General features: G+C 39.7%; 2 protein-coding genes across 4 annotated transcripts; both read left to right on the top strand.

Annotated features, from left to right (window-relative positions):
- Window positions 1–340: 340 nt before the first annotated feature.
- LOC119492301 lies at window positions 341–4,870 on the top strand. 3 transcript variants are annotated; one of them, XM_037776655.1, is made up of 5 exons: window positions 341–510; window positions 1,780–1,873; window positions 3,288–3,606; window positions 3,643–4,299; window positions 4,390–4,870. In XM_037776655.1, the coding sequence occupies exons 2-5, from the start codon at window positions 1,803–1,805 to the stop codon at window positions 4,474–4,476; spliced, it is 1,134 nt and encodes a 377-aa protein (XP_037632583.1). In that variant the 5' UTR covers window positions 341–510; window positions 1,780–1,802; the 3' UTR covers window positions 4,477–4,870. The 3 variants fall into 3 exon arrangements, with proteins under 3 accessions (XP_037632583.1, XP_037632581.1, XP_037632582.1); XM_037776653.1 differs by having other exon boundaries at window positions 342–510; window positions 3,643–4,870; XM_037776654.1 differs by having other exon boundaries at window positions 347–510; window positions 3,288–3,582; window positions 3,667–4,870.
- A 1,692-nt stretch (window positions 4,871–6,562) lies between these two features.
- spinb (spindlin b) lies at window positions 6,563–17,475 on the top strand. Its single transcript, XM_037777791.1, has 7 exons — window positions 6,563–6,764; window positions 14,062–14,421; window positions 14,572–14,620; window positions 14,788–14,882; window positions 14,989–15,144; window positions 16,101–16,334; window positions 16,489–17,475. Exons 2-7 carry the CDS (start codon window positions 14,367–14,369, stop codon window positions 16,686–16,688), a joined length of 789 nt encoding a protein of 262 aa, XP_037633719.1. The 5' UTR covers window positions 6,563–6,764; window positions 14,062–14,366; the 3' UTR covers window positions 16,689–17,475.
- Window positions 17,476–18,219: the final 744 nt, after the last annotated feature.

The raw sequence follows: 18,219 nt of genomic DNA, 5'->3' as shown, positions 1-18,219 counted from the left end.
GCGTTTCAAAATATTACTCAAGTAAAAGTAAAAAAGTTTTGAAAAATACCAAAAGTAAAAGTATTCATTATGAAGATTGGCCTGTTTAAAAATAACTAATATTATTTAATTGTTAATTAATTTATTATTTATTATTATTTGTCTTTGTATTAATTCCCTTATTTATTTACTCTACTGTATAATTTTCCATTTTATTTATTTATGTATTTTTATTCATGCATTTATTTGTATTTATTTTATATTTATTTTTAAATGTATTTATATATTTATGCAGGATTTTCCCTCTAAATTTATTTACCCAAACTTATTTATTTCTGTATTCTTTTCTTTATGTATTTCTGCTTTGTTGTGTTACTACCGAACAGCAGGTGGCGCCTTGAACGTTGTTTTTGCAGTCCGCCAGAAAACCGAAGAAGAAAAGGGCGGAAGCAGAATACCCGGAACTTCCGGTATGTGCTTCCGGGCCCACAGAGCATGCGCAGTAGTCTCACCTTTAGCGGCTCCGTGGAGGTGAGTTAACGTTGATAATAACTCTAAATATTGGACTACGTCATCCTGCTACTGTTATGTGATATCAGGCTTTAATAAATCTCAGTATTAGTGAGTATTAAAGCGGGTTAACGTTACTGACTGATGACGAAGTAACGCGACCCAGAGGGTTAACGTTACTTCTACTTCACGTTACAAGTTTTAACTTCTCAAATCTCTCTTTTACTGAGTAATAGTACCTCCATGTCTACCAGTACTGCATGCACAAATACCTCATGTACTACTCTCATATTTAATACTGACCAGAGGAGGAAGTATTCACATCATTATACTGCAGTAAAAGTACACATACTGCGATGTAAAAGTACTCTGTTCACAGGTACATTTACAGTATTATCAGCTTCATGATGTTAAAGTATCAGCAGTAAAAGTACACAACTATTCTCAGCTTCATGAAGTAAAATTATTAGCAGTAAAAGTACACAAGTATCATCAGCTTCATGTTAAAGTATCAGGAAAAGCTTCATATTTCTATTTCTAACAGACCTGCTGGTGGAACATGAGTTGTTTTTTGGTGGAACATGAGTTATTTTTTAGTTGAACATGAGTTGTTTTTTGGTGGAACATGAGTTATTTTTTGGTGGAACATGAGTTATTTTTTGGTGGAACATGAGTTATTTTTTGGTGGAACATGAGTTATTTTTTGGTGGAACATGAGTTATTTTTTGGTGGAACATGAGTTATTTTTTGGTGGAACATTAGTAATTTTTTTGGTGGAACATGAGTTATTTTTTGGTGGAACATGAGTTATTTTTTGGTGGAACATGAGTTATTTTTTGGTGGAACATGAGTTATTTTTGGTGGAACATGAGTTATTTTTTGGTGGAACATGAGTTATTTTTTGGTGGAACATTAGTAATTTTTTTGGTGGAACATGAGTTATTTTTTGGTGGAACATGAGTTATTTTTTGGTGGAACATGAGTTATTTTTTGGTGGAACATGAGTTATTTTTTGGTGGAACATGAGTTATTTTTTGGTGGAACATGAGTTATTTTTTGGTGGAACATGAGTTATTTTTTGGTGGAACATTAGTAATTTTTTTGGTGGAACATGAGTTATTTTTTGGTGGAACATGAGTTATTTTTTGGTGGAACATGAGTTATTTTTTGGTGGAACATGAGTTATTTTTTGGTGGAACATTAGTAATTTTTTTGGTGGAACATGAGTTATTTTTTTGTAATAATATTTGAATATGAAAAGATAAACTAAACCTTTTTTTGTCTTCCCAGTGAGAAGTTCCCGATAGTTGAAGATGCCGTCTTGTGTCGTCCTGAACTGTGTGCAGCGAACAGACGGGAGTGGATGCAAGGTTCCTCTGTTCTGGTATGTTTTATACAGTTCATTAGTTTTATTTTTATGTAGGCTAATGCTAGCAAGCAATTAGCTTTACCATGCTAATGTATGATCAGATCCATGAGTTTTTATTTCATTCATTACTCTTAAAAGTTGTCATTTTCTTATAGAAAGGATCTGGTTTAAAAAAAAACTATGAATTATACATAGAGTGCTTAAATAAATGAGTTAACATTTTATCAAATGTTTTTTTTTAAATATAAAATTCCGAAAAATATTAAAAAAGAGATTCAGAAAAAAATAAGACAAAAAAGTCAGAAAAATGTCAGAAAAAGTTAGAAAAAATACGGGAAAAAAAGTTAAAAAGAAAAATGTCCAAAAAATAACAGAATCAAAGTCAATGAAAGTCCAAAAAATGTCTGAAAAAAGTCAGAACAATGTCCGAAAAAGTTCCAAAATAGGTCTGAAAAAATTTACAAAAAAATAAAAAATTCCGAAAAATATTCGAAAAAAGTAAAAAAAAGAAATACTCTGAAAAATGTCTGAAAAAAACTTAGAAATATTTACGAAAAAAGTTTTAAAAAATGTCCACAAAATAATGGAAAAAAAGTCCAAAAAATGTCTGAAAAAAAGTCAGAAGAATGTCCGAAAAAAAAAAGAAAAAAAAGTCAGATAAATAATGGAATAAAAGTCCCAATAATGTCTGAAAAAAAGTTTTAAAGAGAAAAATTCCGTCAAATATCTTAAAAAAGTAAAAAAAAAAAAAAAAGTCAGAAAAATGTCCGAAAATAAAGTTAAAAAATTGTCTGAAAAAAAGTTTTAAAAAATTACGGGAAAAAAAGTTAAAAAGAAAAATTTCCAAAAAATAACGTTATCAAAGTCCATAAAATGTCTGAAAAAAGTCAGAAGAATGTCTGAAAGATTTCCGAAAGAGGTCCAAAATAAAGTCCGATAAATGTACAAAAAAACCCAAAAAATTCTGGAAATATCCGGAAAAAGTAAAAAAAATTACAGAAAAATGTACGAAAAAACAAACAAACAAACAAAAGTCAGAAAAATGTCTGAAAAAAAGAATGAAAAATATACGGAAAAAAAAAAGAAAAAAAAAAGTCCAATAAATAACGAAATAAAAGTCCAAAAAATGTCTGGAAAAAAGCTTAAAAAAAAAAAAAAAAAAAGTAAAGTATCTTAAAAAAAAAAAAAGAAATCAGAAAAATAAAGTAACAAAAAATTTCTGAAAAAAAGTCAAAAAATGTCCTGTTCCCTCGTGTGGAAGTCAATGTGTTTTTAGTTAGATATCTGAAATAATTCCTGATTTTATTCTGATATTGGAAATATGTGTGCGGCAGTAAAAATCACTTTAAACGTCGTTAGGTGTGAGGTCGGCATTAGTTAAACATGAGATTTTCATACCACTTAATTTGATGATACAATTTTTTTCCAGTTTTCCACACCGTGATGTGAAGAGGAAGCGTCAGTGGGTCCGTAACATAAAGCGCAGGAACTGGAAGCCGACGCCCAACTCCCGAATATGTGCTCTACACTTCACCCCGGACTGTTTCTATGCCCGCAGCGGGAGAAGGAAACTACATTCAAATGCTGTCCCGACTATTTTTGCCTTCTCCAGGTGGACACCGATATATAATATGCACAGAAAGTTAAGTGACATTGTTTACCTAGATCACCCGTACCACAACACGACGGGTCCCTCTACGTCTGGAGAAGTCACATCTACAGAGGTTAACAGTGAGGTTAACACGGAGGTTAACACAGAGGTTAACACAGAGGTCAACACCAAGGTCAACACCGTGGTCAACACTGAGGTTAACACCGAGGTTAACAGTGAGGTCAACACTGTGGTCAACACTGTGGTTAAAACTGAGGTAGACCCTGTGGTTATCACCGAGGTTTACAGTGAGGTAAACACCAAGGTTAACACCGACCCACAGTCCAGATCCACGGCTACTCAGACTACACCACAGGAACATGTCAGACCATCATCCAGCAGTTCAGCCTCTGCTGACCACTGTCCTGCTCCCAACATGCAGATCGACGCCTGTCACAAATTACACTGTAAAATTCAGATGGTGGGAAGAAAACTGGACAACTGCCGCAAAAATTTAAAAATGGAAAAACAGAAGACGAGACGACTGAATAAGAAGATCTGCTGGTTAACTGATGTTGTCGGCGAGCTGCAGCAGAACATCAGAGAAATGACACAAAATACACCGATAACGGCTCCAGCTTACCGTCGGAAACGGCAGTCTGGTAGCATGGGAACGTCTGCTAGCACGGTAAAGTCTGCTAACAAGGTAACGTCTGCTAGCAAGGTAAAGTCCGCTAGCAAGGTAACGTCTGCTAGCAAGGTAACGTCTGCTAGCAAGGTAAAGTCCGCTAGCAAGGTAACGTCTGCTAGCAAGGTAAAGTCTGGTAGCACGGTAAACACTGATGGCAAGGTAATATCTGTTAGCACGGTAACGTCTGCTTGCACGGTAAAGTATGCTAGCACAGTAAAGCCTGCTAGAACGGTAAACACTGATGGCAAGGTAACATCTGTTAGCACGGTAACATCTGCTAACAAGGTAAAGCAGGTCCGTCAGAAAGATAAAGGTGTCGTGCCGATGGATGGATAATCAGAGGTTGTGTCCTGTGTCTTTGCCCTGCGTGTTAAATGTAAATAGCCTACAACTAATACTACATCAAATTTTGTTTATGTCGTGCTACGAGCGCTACTAGCGCTACTAGATCTAGTAGATCTACTAGATCTAGTAGATCTAGTAGATCTACTAGCGCTACTAGATCTACTAGAGTTACTAGCTGACATTGTCAAATCCGGTCAAATCCAGCCCTTCGGAAACTTTGATCTTATCAGTTTAATTCAATATATGACTGTTGATTTTGCAAAGATGTTGTGTTTGTGTTGTTATGAACTCTGGTCATTCTATGTGGAGGGTGTACTTTATGAATTGCACATTCCTTTGTGAGGTTTGATTTAAACATTTAAAATAAAAGAACTACAGCTGAAAACACAACGTGACTGACCTACAGTATGTTAAATGTCAGGACCGAGACCTGACTGGCACCCTGAACCAAATGATACAAATGAAAATGCTGAAAGTCAAACTGTCCCGTACACCAAACCCAGAGGCGTGCTTCCACCGCCTGCTAGCTAACAAGCTAGCTAACACCGATTGGCACAACAAAGGAAAGTTGATGCTGAAGGCTGAATGGGAGTTCTGCTTGACTGTAACGTTTATTTGCAATTTTTAGGGTTTTATGTGCAGCTGATTGCATGCCAGAACACCAGGCTGTATGGGACATGTAAATTACATGATCAAAGGTCTTCTTTTATTTTTTTATAAATGTCCCAATACATACATTTAAAGATGAATATAAAATAAATAAATGAAATAAAAAATGCTTACCGTGCTAATAATTTACTCAATAAATAAAATAAACATGTCATCAAATGTAGCAACATTTATATTAACGACATCTTTATTTATTTATTTATTTATTGAGTCATTTCTTGTTCTACATCCTCCGGGGCGGTATGCACCTCAACGTTGTTATTGCAATCTATATTAAGTAAGTTATTTATTTTATTATTTTTTATTTTGGCAGGTTCCATCCTCCATAATAAATAAGGGTTGAAATGCAAAGGGAAAATCGTGCAGAAATAAATAAATACATATATCTTACAATAAATATTAAATAAATAAAAATGAATACATAAATAATAAATTGCAAAAATTAATTTAAAAATGAATAAAAATAAATACATTAATACATAAAAGTAAACATTAAACAGAAGATTAGATAAGTAGGGGAGTTAATACAAAGATAAATAAATAATGAATTTTAATAATTAATAAAACAAACAAATAAACAAACAAAAAAAGTCAGAAAAAAAGTCAGAAAAAGTTACAAAAAAAATTAAATAAAAGAAAAACGTAAAATATCTTTTAAAAAAATAGTCAGAAGAATGTCCGAAAAATGTCCAAAAAATGTCCAAAAGAGGTCCGAAATAAAGTCAGATAAATGTACAAAAAAAACAAAAAATTCTGGAAATATCCGAAAAAAGTAAAAAATAAAAAAAAGTCTAAAAATGGTCAGAAATATTTCCGAAAAAAAGTTTAAAAATATATTTACAAAATAACAGAATGAAAGTCCGAAAAATGTGTGAAAAAAAGTACGAAAAATTTCCAAAAAATATCCGAAAGACCGTACGTCTGACCGTAAATGTACGAAAAAACAAACAAACAAAAAAGTCAGAAAAATATCTGAAAAAAGTCTGAATAATTGACAAAAAAAAGTTTAAAAATATATTTACAAAATAACAGAATGAAAGTCCGAAAAATGTGTGGAAAAAAGTACTAAAAATATCCGAAAAAAAGTCAGAAAAATTACAGAAAAATTACAGAAAAAACAAACAAACAAAAAAGTCAGAAAAATATCTGAAAAAAGTCTGAATAATTGACGAAAAAAAGTTTAAAAATAAGTCCAATAAATAACGGGATAAAAGTCCAAAAAATTTAAAATAAAATAATGAATGGCCACATCTATTTTCAATATTATTTTTCTATATTTAACGAAATCTTTATTTATTTATTGAGTCATTTATTTATTATTCATTTCTTGTTCTACATCCTCCGGGGCGGTAGGGGGCGGTATGCACCTCAACATTGTTATTGAACTCTGCCACAAAACAAAAACCACGAAGAAGAAGAAAAACGTTGCAGCAAAAAGTGCCCGCTTTTATTTTGTAGGCCTGCGCGCCTGACTTCCGGCCTCCATCTTGAGTTCGTCCAGCTTGACGCCGCGGCGGTAACCGACCGGGAGGAGAGCGGATCAATCTGGAGCCTCGGCGGGTTGATCGGCGGCTGATCGGGATTATGCGGCGACACTGACTGCTGGATCGGTAAGAAGCTGCGGCCTCCGGTAGCGCGGGACGGGCCGGTTAACGGGCGGTTTGTCCGGTTCACCGTGTTACCGCAGAGAGCCAGGAGAGCAGTTAGCTCACCGCTCCTCTCTCCTCCTCTCCTCTCCTCCTTCTCTCTCTCTCTGCTCTCTCTGCTCTCTCTGCTCCTTTGTTCGCTGCTGAAGCTGCTTTCTGTTTTTTCTCACTGATGCGGGTTTTAGTAAATACTGGCGCAATATGGCGGCCAGCTGCAGAGATCCACTCCTCACTGACCAGCCGACACATCTTCATACAGACGTACTGTGTGTTAGTTAACCTGCAGGCTGGGTTATATACATGTACATATACATATATCGATCTATATGGTCAGTTAGAGAGGAGGAGGAGGGTTAACTGTGACCTCTGGATGGTCATCTTCATCAGCAGCCAAAACAACTCAGTATTTACTCCAGTTATATGAACAGGAACACTCAGTGATGACACCATGCTGTTATTATGTTATATTATACTATAATGTGAGCTGTTAGTACTACCAGAGGAGGTGAAGCTGCTGCAGGACTCCCAGATGTTGTGTTCATGGTAACTGTGTTCAGCTCAGTATTTACTCCAGTTATATGAACAGGAATGCTCAGTGATGACACCATGCTGTTATTATGTTATATTGTATTGTAATATGAGCTGAGGTCTGATGTGTTATTAGTACTATCAGAGGAGATGAAGCTGCTGCAGGACTCCCAGATGTTGTGTTCATTGTTTTCAATATGTTGGAGTGTAAACCAGCAGGTTGGTATATATATATATATATATATATATATATATATATATATATATATATATATATATTTATATATATATATATATATATATATATATATATATATATATATATATATATATGTATGTGTGTGGTGGTCAGTTAAAGAGGAGGAGGAGGAGGGTTAACTGTGACCTCTGGATGGTCATCTTCATCATCAGCAGCCAAAACAACTCATTATTTACTCCAGTTATATGAACAGGAACACTCAGTGATGACACCATGCTGTTATTATGTTATATTATACTATAATGTGAGCTGAGGTGTGATGTGTTGGTAGTAACGGAGGAGGTGAAGCTGCTGCTGCTGCAGGACTCCCAGATGTTGTGTTCATGGTAACTGTTCAGCTCAGTATCCTCCTGGTAGTCTGACGACCTCTCTCATGGTTCCTATGTTCCCAGCAGTGTGTTTTTTTACCCTCAGTGTTCACTGTATGTTTCCACTGATGTAGTCGACACGTTAACATCACCTACAGCTGATGTTATTCTCCTCCATACGCCCTCACATCTGCAGGTTTCTACATTTAGATGTTGATATCTCCTCAGTGGCTCAACACATTTTTACCATTCAGACTGCATCTGAAACACACGTCTCTCCTCACTCTTCTGCAACGTGAACTGCAGAGACCGACATCACCAGTCTCTCACTGTGAGAGGAGATCTGGAGCTTCATTTCACCATGTTCAACTTACCATAATAGAGTACTACCATAGACATACAGTACGTGCAGTATATACGTAGACATTTGGTGCCTTCAAATGAAACTGGTGAGCTTGTGTTTACAACATGGGAAGTCTTGTGCACGATATGTTTGGCGTTCAAGTGGTTAAATCATGAGAACGCCGCTGCTAAGCAACGCTAATATTAACGTTACTGTCGGCGTCTAGAAGCCACAGAGGCTAGCAAGCTAGCGAGTGGGTAACATCATGCAAAGACATAATGACGGAGGAGAAAGATGAGGCCGTTGAGAATATCAACATTTTCTTCAGACATATTATACAATTACGAAGAAAAACAACATACGACTAAAAGTACAATATATTAACTTATTATGCACCGAAAAATTAACTTCCAAGGCCTCCGCCATTTCTGACAACGTCAACAAACACGTCACAAGTCGTGAACTCGGAAATTTCAGGAACTTTTCATTTATGAGGTCGTGAATACGACATGAGGGTGGGGGGTGGCGGTCATATGGACCTAACTCGTAAACACGGTAAACACCACCACATTTGAAGGCACCAATAGACGGCACATTGACTCCGGGATCGTGGAAGCGTCCAATGAGGCGTCTATGTATAAATGTCTATGAGTTCTCCAAGGACAACGTGTTTTTGTAGGCCAACCAGGAAGTGATCATCTCCCTGGTTCCCTCCACTAACAGCCAATGGGATTGTTCCATTAGGTTTTGGATTATTGCAGAAAATCAGCTCTGTGGCAAACAAACGTTTATGATACCGACACGTTTTGTTCAGTAAGATAATCTCCACTAATGAACACCACTTTATGATTTATGAAGCGTGAATGCAATCAGCAGAAGTAAAAAGCGACGTTAGACTACAAACCAACTCCACCACGGTCACATGACGCGAGTAAACACAACGAGGCTGTGAAGGAGGACGTGTCGGCGTGATGACGTTTAGTCGTCTCATTTAGCCGCTTGTTAGCGACCGCCTTTTTTAAACAGTAAACTTCACTCGGAATTAAGTAAGAGATGATGAACAGCGAGCCGCTCGTTGTTGTGAAAGAATCCCCTTCAGGGCCATCCTGATTATTACACGGCTACTTACTGAAGAAATCAATATTTAGACACAAAAACGGTCCTCCAGAGTCCGACATCAGAGCTGCGCCCATAGCAACGGTCTGTTATACGTAGCAACGGTCTGTTATACGTAGCAACGGTCTGTTATACGTAGCAACGGTCTGTTATACATAGCAACGGTCTGTTATACAGAAATTACAGACCGCAGAACGCCGTGATTGACCAATCAGAATCGAGTATTCAACACAGTCGTGTAATAAATAACTAGAAAATTTCGCAAGAAATTTTGACCAGTGTGCCTGGTGCTGGGGGGATGGGTGGGGGGGGTGGCAGATTCAGACTGTCTGAGGTCCATAGTGAGGTCATAACTGTAGGCCCTTTTGCTGCGTGCGTGTCTGTCAGTGGTTGCCATGGTGATTGGGGGGCCGTGAGGAGTGTTTAGTTTCCTGTTAACATACAGTAAGAGTTGAGGGATTTTATTTTGAAAAGTAGGTGAATACCTAGTTCCTGTTATCATACAATGAGAGTTGGGGGCTTTTAATCACAGGTGTAATTGATCACATTAATTATGGCCCTGATCCATTGAAGCCTGGTTTAGAGCATGCTGGCTCACTGAAATGGATACAGTAAATAGTGTGTGTGTGTGTGTGTGTGTGTGTGTGTGTGTGTGTGTGTGTGTGTGTGTGTGTGTGTGTGTGTGTGTGTGTGTGTGTGTGTGTGTGTGTGGGTGTGTGTGTGTGTGTGGGTGGGTGGGTGGGTGTGTTAGTCAGCCTGCTCTGATTGGCTAATGTGAATCAGCTGTCTAGCAGCAATCTGAAGTTGCCGTGGTGATTGGCCACTGCTGCAGTGGGGCAGTTTATAATAGGAGTTAACCAGAGATGTACATGTCATAAAAGTGCTTCTACGACAGAAACCGTGACTCCTATCGCTTAGATTGTTCATGAGGCCAGTTAGGAGTCTCTGATGAACAAATGGTGCGACATTTGGGTCTGTAGTTTCAAAAATGTGACCTCGGCGGCAGTTTCGAAAAGTATTAACTTTTTTCTCTGATCCAAAACATTCTGTGAAATTTAATATGGGGCCCTATGGGAGCGAAGCCTGCAGTTGCTCTCACGTTCAGGCATGTGTCGCCAAATGTGTAAGTCCGACTGATTCCATAGCTACATGTTTGCGACCGGCACAAAAATACCTACGTTTTGATGTATTAATTGTGTATGAGGAGTGGACGTTGTGGGCTACAGAGCAATTTGTTCAGAAAATTTTCAAAAGATTTCAAAGCTTTCCCGCACTCTAGCGATGATGTCACACACTCTAGCCTTTAACGACCCACGCAATACACACCCATTATAAAATCTGAAACGGTCTGAAAATTTCACAAAACGTAAACTGCGATTTCGTGAAAACCGTGCCAGCTATCAAAAAATTTCCATTTGGCCAAATAAAGTCCCAAGTCTCGTGACCCGTTTAAACTTTTAATCCCGTTTCTACGTTAAAGTATGGCGACTCTGTATGGCCCCAAAGAGGAGTGTTTATGAGCACTCTTCACGTCGATTTTCAATGCATTCCAATGGAGCAAAAAAATCACGCTTTCGCGCGATTTTCTCGGAAACCGCTGCGCAATCTCTTAGCCAGGTCATAGCACACGATTCCCGATCATTCCGCACGTTTTGATGTATTTTTTGTACAGGTGTTGCCAACGCTGCCGGAGGAGTAGCGCGGCAAAGTTTGGCAGAAGAAGAATAAGAAATAAACGCGTCGAATAATAGACCAGTGTGCTTTGCACAAGGCTTTGCCTTGTGCTTCTAGGCACACTGGAATTATAACTATGAATAAAAACTGTCAGTCATCATAAGTCTCAGAAAAGAAGAGAGAAACAAGCGTCATAGTTTGTTTACATGCTTTGATCTGATGGACGCTCATCCCGACCGCGGGTAGTGATTCCACTCTGTAGCCGTGTTTGAATAGCGTGTAGATGAATGATCTATGAATAATAATCATCTCAATATTGATCAAAATAATCCTGATTATCATTTTGGCCATAATCGTGCAGCCCTAGAAGCAGCCGGGAAAAGAGTTTAATAAGTAAGTAAGTAAATAGTTATAATAGTATGCATATTTCATAATATTGTTATTGTTCAACACAGAACATTTCAGTAGAGACATTAAATATGACAACAGAATAGAAATAATATAGTTTCACTTCTGTACGTCTCTCTGTAGGAGGACGTTTTACTGGCGTCTGGTAGTCTCTTTCAGTCCAAAATGGCGGCAGCGTAGCTCTGCTGCTGGCCGCTGAGGTTGACATGGAACCAACTATTGACTTTCAGTTCTTATCAACATACAATGTTTGGTTCTAGTGAATATTTCATAAATATAAGATGATGAGGAAGCTGAAAGCAGCAGATCTTCCTCCGTCTAGAAACCTGAAGAGCTTCAATCCCTCCGATCAGATCTCACATCTCAGATCAGATCTCACATCTCAGATCTCAGATCTCACATCTCAGATCTCACATCTCAGATCAGATCTCACATCTCAGATCTCAGATCTCACATCTCAGATCCCAGATCTCACATCTCCACCTCCTGCTGGATTTAATCTTCTCCACTGTGGCCTCAGTCTGATCCTGGTCTGGTTGATCCTGGTCTATCTTGGTCTGGTTGATCCTGGTGTATCTTGGTCTGATCTGAGTCAGTGTGTTAGTATCATGCAGCAGCAGCAGCAGCAGGTCTGTGGTTTGTGTTGCAGGTGTTGTTGCAGCTTGCAGCTCTTTATCCGTTATTTTATCTCCATAAAGCAGTTTGTCTGTGTGCTACTATCATGCCTGTCTATCTGTCTATCTGTCTATCTGTCTATCTGTCTGTCTGTCTGTCTGTCTGTCTGTCTGTCTGTCTGTCTGTCTGTCTGTCTGTCTGTCTCTCTGTCTGTCTGTCTGTCTGTCTGTCTGTCTGTCTGTCTGTCTGTCTCGTCTCTCTGTCTGTCTGTCTGTCTGTCTGTCTGTCTGTCTGTCTGTCTCGTCTCTCTGTCTGTCTGTCTGTCTGTCTGTCTGTCTCTCTGTCTGTCTCTCTGTCTGTCTCTCTGTCTCTCTGTCTGTCTGTCTGTCTGTCTGTCTCTCTGTCTGTCTGTCTGTCTGTCTGTCTGTCTGTCTGTCTGTCTGTCTGTCTCTCTGTCTGTCTGTCTGTCTGTCTGTCTGTCTGTCTGTCTGTCTGTCTGTCTGTGTTGTTGCTGGTGGCGTTGATGACCTTGTAAACCGGATCTCATCTCTGTGATGATCTGGAGGTTTCCTCTCTGTCTGCTGCCTGTTGGATTCCAGTTGATCCAGATGTTTACTGACCTCTTTCTGTCTGTTCTGTTCTCTACCTCATCTTATATAAAGCCAAACATCAGTCTGTATAGAACAGAGACACACAGACAGGAAGTGATGAAGTCCTGAGTTGTGTGTTTGATAATTTGCATAAAGTCGGTGATGAGAAACGTCCTGCGGTGTTTCAGACTCCAGAACAGCTGCTTGTTGTGGTTTCACGAAACGAAATAGATCCAACCACATCGGTCTGATAACTGATTAATCAATAGGTCAATAAATGCTTCATCATTTAAATCATTTAAATCATTTAAATCATTTAAATCATTTTCAATGAAAAAAATGACAAAAGGTTTTCTGATATGGAGGACGGATCCTGCGTAAATAAAAAATAAATGAATGACTCAATAAATAAATATGTCATTAAATGTAGCAAAAATAATATTACAAATTAATGTATCCATTAATTAATTTATTAAATGTGGCATAAATTGATATTTTTGTTTTGATTTGCGTCTTTATATGTTTATCTTTGTATTAATTCCCTCATTTATTTATTCTTCTGTTTCATTTTTCCTTTTATTTATTTGTATTCATTTTTTAATTAATTAATTAATTTTTGCATTATTTATTTATACATTTAGTTTTTATTTATTTAATATGTATTTTTAAATGTATGTATTTATTTATGCATTTATTAACTTATTTCTGCAGGATTTTCCTTTTGCATTTCAACCCTTATTTATTTCCCTAAACTTGTTTATTTCTGTATTTTTTTCTTTATACATTTCTGCTTCTCACTCCAGATGTGTCATAATTAAATAAAAGGGAAAATTAAACAGAAGAGTAAATAAATGAGGTTTAAGATTAAGATTTAATACAAAGATAAATAAATAAAGAAGCAAATTAAAACAGAAATATCTATTTATGTCACATTTAATAAATGAATTAATGGCTACATTTATTTTTATTATTATTTTTGCTACATTTAATGACATATTTATTTATTGAGTCATTTATTCATTTATTTTGTATTTTGGCAGGTTTTGTCCTCCATACTCCGGTTTCAGCTCGTCTGTTGTGCTAATAAACGAGATATTGAGTACTTATGATGGACATGGTTTAAAATTCCTTACCGTTTAATAATGATAAACTTTATTACAAAATGCTTAAAACATTTCAGGAGGCAAAATGCATAAAGATCTTTATTAATAATCCGTTCAGATAAAATCATCTGTTATCAGTTAAAAATAAGAAAAATAAACATTAAACATTAAATCTGGAATGAAGAGATCTGAGTCAGTTAATAATGAGTTAATAATGAGTTAATATTCAGTTCATAATGGGTTAATAATGAGTTAATAATGAGTTAATATTCAGTTCATAATGGGTTAATAATCATGCCCATGATTTCCCTCCTCAGGCGGAACCCTCGGTCTCCTCATCGCGTCCATCAGCTGTGACGTGGCCTCAGTCTCCAGGCGTTAGTCTGAACCCGGCCTGTATGCAGCCTGCCCAGGGCCCGGCCTAATTCCTGGTGCTCCTTCTCTCCCACCACCTCCTCCCTCCTTTCCCCACCCTCCTCCCCCCCCTTTCCCTCCATCCTCCCTCCTCCCTTCTCCTCCCCCCCTCCCTCACACACCGACCCCCGGCCCGGCATCACGCAGACCGACTCCCAGCGTTTAGTCTGGACCGGCGGCCCGGCTGGCGGCCCTCACAGGTGGATGAATGAAGACCCCATTCAAGAGCCCAGCGGCCCCGCGGCCCCCCCGAGCAGACGGGGGTGAGTTCAGACAACTATATGATAATAATAATAATAATATTAATAATAATAATAAATAATGATGTGAATTTGGTTGTTTGTCCTGATGTCAGAGCGTCCTTGAACGCACCACCAGTCGGTGTGATGATGCTGAGTGTTTGTGTGTTTCAGGACATTCAGGCGTTTCTGCAAACATGATGAAGAAGAAGAACTCACACAAGTAAGTCTGATCAACGTCATCACATGTTAAATATTACATATTAATATTTTAAACGTCAGTATCTCAGGTGATCTTCTTCATTTAGTCGTGATGGTGATTAATATTGTATTAATTCTGCAGCGCTGGTCTCTAGTCCTCATCATGTGTTTCTGGGTGTCTCCCTGCAGGAAGCAGAGGACCAGTGTTGGTCCCAGTAAGACTCTGGCTCAGCCCAGAAGGAACATCGTGGGCTGCAGGATCCAGCACATCTGGAAGGAGGGCAGTAAGTCTGCTTTCAACTCATTTTATTCAGCTGATGTTGTCTTTGTAATCCTCGTTGTGATCATGATGAGGGGTTTAAACCGTGTTTTGTCTTTGCTTCCTCGTAGGTAAGTCGTCCCAGTGGAAGGGGACGGTCTTGGACCAGGTCCCCGTCAACCCGTCCCTCTACCTGATCAAATACGACGGCTTCGACTGCATCTACGGCCTGGAGCTGTACAGCGATGAGAGGGTGGTGGGCCTGGAGGTGCTGCCCGACCGAGTGGGTGAGGACAACTTTTAGGCCTTTTTCCATACATGTGTGCTGGCCTGGCACGGCACGGCGCGGCGCGGCGCGGCGCGGCGGGGATTAGCATCTCCATTATAACAGGGCTACCTGCTGGGAGGTGTGACTGAGACTGATGAGAAGATCTTGACTTCAGTTGAGGATGTTTAAAAGCAGCGGGCTGATCCTTCGCTGTGACTGGTGGTCAGCGGAGCGACTTTTCATTTCCTGTATTCTTCACAATAAAAGTCCCCTGTTATTTTATTTAAAAGCTTTTATTATGAAGCTGCAAAATCAGGAAATGTTGGGTTTTCATCGGCAGCAACTAAAGACGACTTCTACAGCTGAACATGAAACAGTAAAATACAGCAGATATCTGGACGCAGGAGAGGAACTAAACCTCAAACACAGAGATTCACTGAGAAGCCACAAACACACATTGATCCTGACATTTTTTGGTTATTTTTTCTGACATTTTCCAAACATTTATCAGACTTTTTCTGGACATTTTTCTGTTTTTTTATTCCAGACATTTTTTCAGACATTTCAGACTTTTTTTCGGGAAGTTTTGGCCATTTATCCAGACACTTTTCTGACTTTTTTTAAGACATTTTTCTCACATTTTTCAGACTTAAAAAAAAAAAAATGGTTTAGACATTTTTACTGGTCTTTTTACTGGTCTTTTTACTGGTCTTTTTCCAGACATTTTTCAGCCTATTTTTCAGACTGTGAGAGCTGAACACGCAACATCATTCTCTCTGGTCTCCTGCACACCGGGGTTATTGTAGGAAACTAAAACTAAAATAAGCAGTGAAAAATATTGTTAGTAAACTGAAACTAAATAAAAAAAACGACAGTATATCCCTTAAGAAAAACTAAAAACTAAACAGAAAGGACATTTCCTGTATATTTCCATAACCCCTCCCCCCCCCGTGTGCCTCTCTGTGATTGGTCCAGCTCCGGCCCGCGTGAGCGACTCGCTGCTGGCGGAGACGATGATCGGTAAAGCGGTGGAGCACATGTTCGAGACGGAGGACGGGCCGAAGGAGGAGTGGAGGGGGATGGTGCTGGCTCGGGCTCCGATCATGACCGCCTGGTTCTACATCACCTACGAGAAGGACCCGGTCCTCTACATGTACCAGCTGCTGGACGACTACAAGGAGGGAGACCTGCGCATCATGCCCGACTCCAGTAGGTTCACTTCATATGACCGACTCAAACACCGACGTCTCACTCCCGTTCTTTACTTCATTTTATTGTATTTAAATGAGTATTTAATAATTATTAAGGCTGTCATAGTTGATAAAAACACAACCTGACCCTCCGTCTGTCCTCCTCTCTGCAGACGACAGCGTGGCGGCGGAGCGGGAACCCGGCGAGGTGGTCGACAGTCTGGTGGGCAAACAGGTGGAGTACGCCAAAGAGGACGGCGGCAAGCGGTCGGGGATGGTCATCCACCAGGTGGAGGCCAAGCCCTCCGTCTACTTCATCAAGTTCGACGACGACTTCCACATCTACGTCTACGACCTGGTCAAGACCTCCTAAGACCAGAAGACCTGGTCCAGGAACCACCCCCCAAAAAGACTTACTGAGACCTGCCGAGACCAGAAAACAAAAAACTCCCCCAGTGAAGAAAAACTACAGCTGGCGTTCAAAACATCTGGATGACATCATTCTTTACTCGTTCTTTTATGAAACGCCTTAAACACAAGAACCCCCCCCCCCCCCCACCAAGACAGGAAACTACAACCAGCTCCAAGTCTTCAGGTGTCTCCGCCCATCTGTCCTCCATCATCAGTGTTCTTCAGACCCTGTTGGGACGCTTCCTAAAGGAGACCAGCGGTCCCGGATTACTGGACCAACTGAAACCTCGTCTGTTAAATTAGATTCTGGAACAATAAAAACTCAAATATATAAATCTGGTTCAGTTTGAAAAGTGAGATCTGCGAGGACCCGATCCTGAGATCCTCCAGGTCCCCCCCGACCCAGATATCATTTCCATCTCCAGAGTCAAAGCAGGTCTGGAACTATTTAAGTAAAACAGAAAGACCTCCTCCCCCCCCTTTTCCTGAAACCCTGTCAGACCATTAGAGACCTCCGTCGTCAGAGGAGGGGGGGCGGACCGGTCTGAGTCTGCCGGGGTTAATGAAGGGACGGGACTTCAGGAAGACAGAGAGCTGAACCATCGTCTGTCTCCGTCTGTATTTATAGAAGGTGTACGTTGGACTACGAGGTCACACTGGTGTCCAATCACAGAGCATTTCACTGACCCCGCCTCCCTGCAGGTCACCTGTGACCCCGCCTCCCTGCAGGTCACCTGTGACCCCGCCTCTCTGCAGGTCACCCGTGACCACGCCTCCCTGTAGGTCACCCGTGACCCCGCCTCCCTGCAGGTCACCCGTGTGAATATTAACCCATTATGAACTCATTTTTGTTTTAGCGTTTCTCCCTGTTGCAGCTGATTCCTACATTACCCATAATGACTTTAGGTTTTAACATCAGACAGTGAGAGAGGCTCAGGTCTGTTTGTTCGGCTAGCATCAGTTAGCATCGTTAGCTCCCAGGTAGCGCTCGTGGTCGCCGCCCAGATTCAGTTTTCAGTAGGAATGCTAACGATGCTAACGAGCTGTTTCCAGGTGTCGTAGACGCTCAGTAACCACGACGATGATACGTTCACACAAACTCTGAAAAATGGATTCTGGTCCAGATTCAGGTCAAAGGAACACAGCTGCATTCTGGGAAATCCTCTTGTTGGTGAGATGAGATAGATACTGGGTGTCCAGGATGTGTATCCAGGATGTTACTAAACGGTTTATAACTCACTATAATGTAGTTGTTAACACTTAAATCATCTTCCAGCTACATGATATTGTGTTATGAACTGTTTATGACATGTTTATAAAGTGCTTATTAATGAGAGATGAGGTGTTTATCAGAATGTCGGACTGTTCCCGTCTCATCAGTCCTGAGTTTAATGTAAATGTCGGCACAGCCAATCACGTGAAGGTAAAACTGTAGCAGTCGTCATGCCCCGCCCCCTCTCTGAGGCGCTGTTCTCTGATTGGCTGGTTTGTTC

This window comes from Sebastes umbrosus, chromosome 8, assembly GCF_015220745.1.
Source record: "Sebastes umbrosus isolate fSebUmb1 chromosome 8, fSebUmb1.pri, whole genome shotgun sequence".
NCBI classification, from domain to species: Eukaryota; Metazoa; Chordata; class Actinopteri; order Perciformes; family Sebastidae; genus Sebastes; species Sebastes umbrosus.
This window is presented reverse-complemented; position numbering and strand designations above follow the sequence as displayed.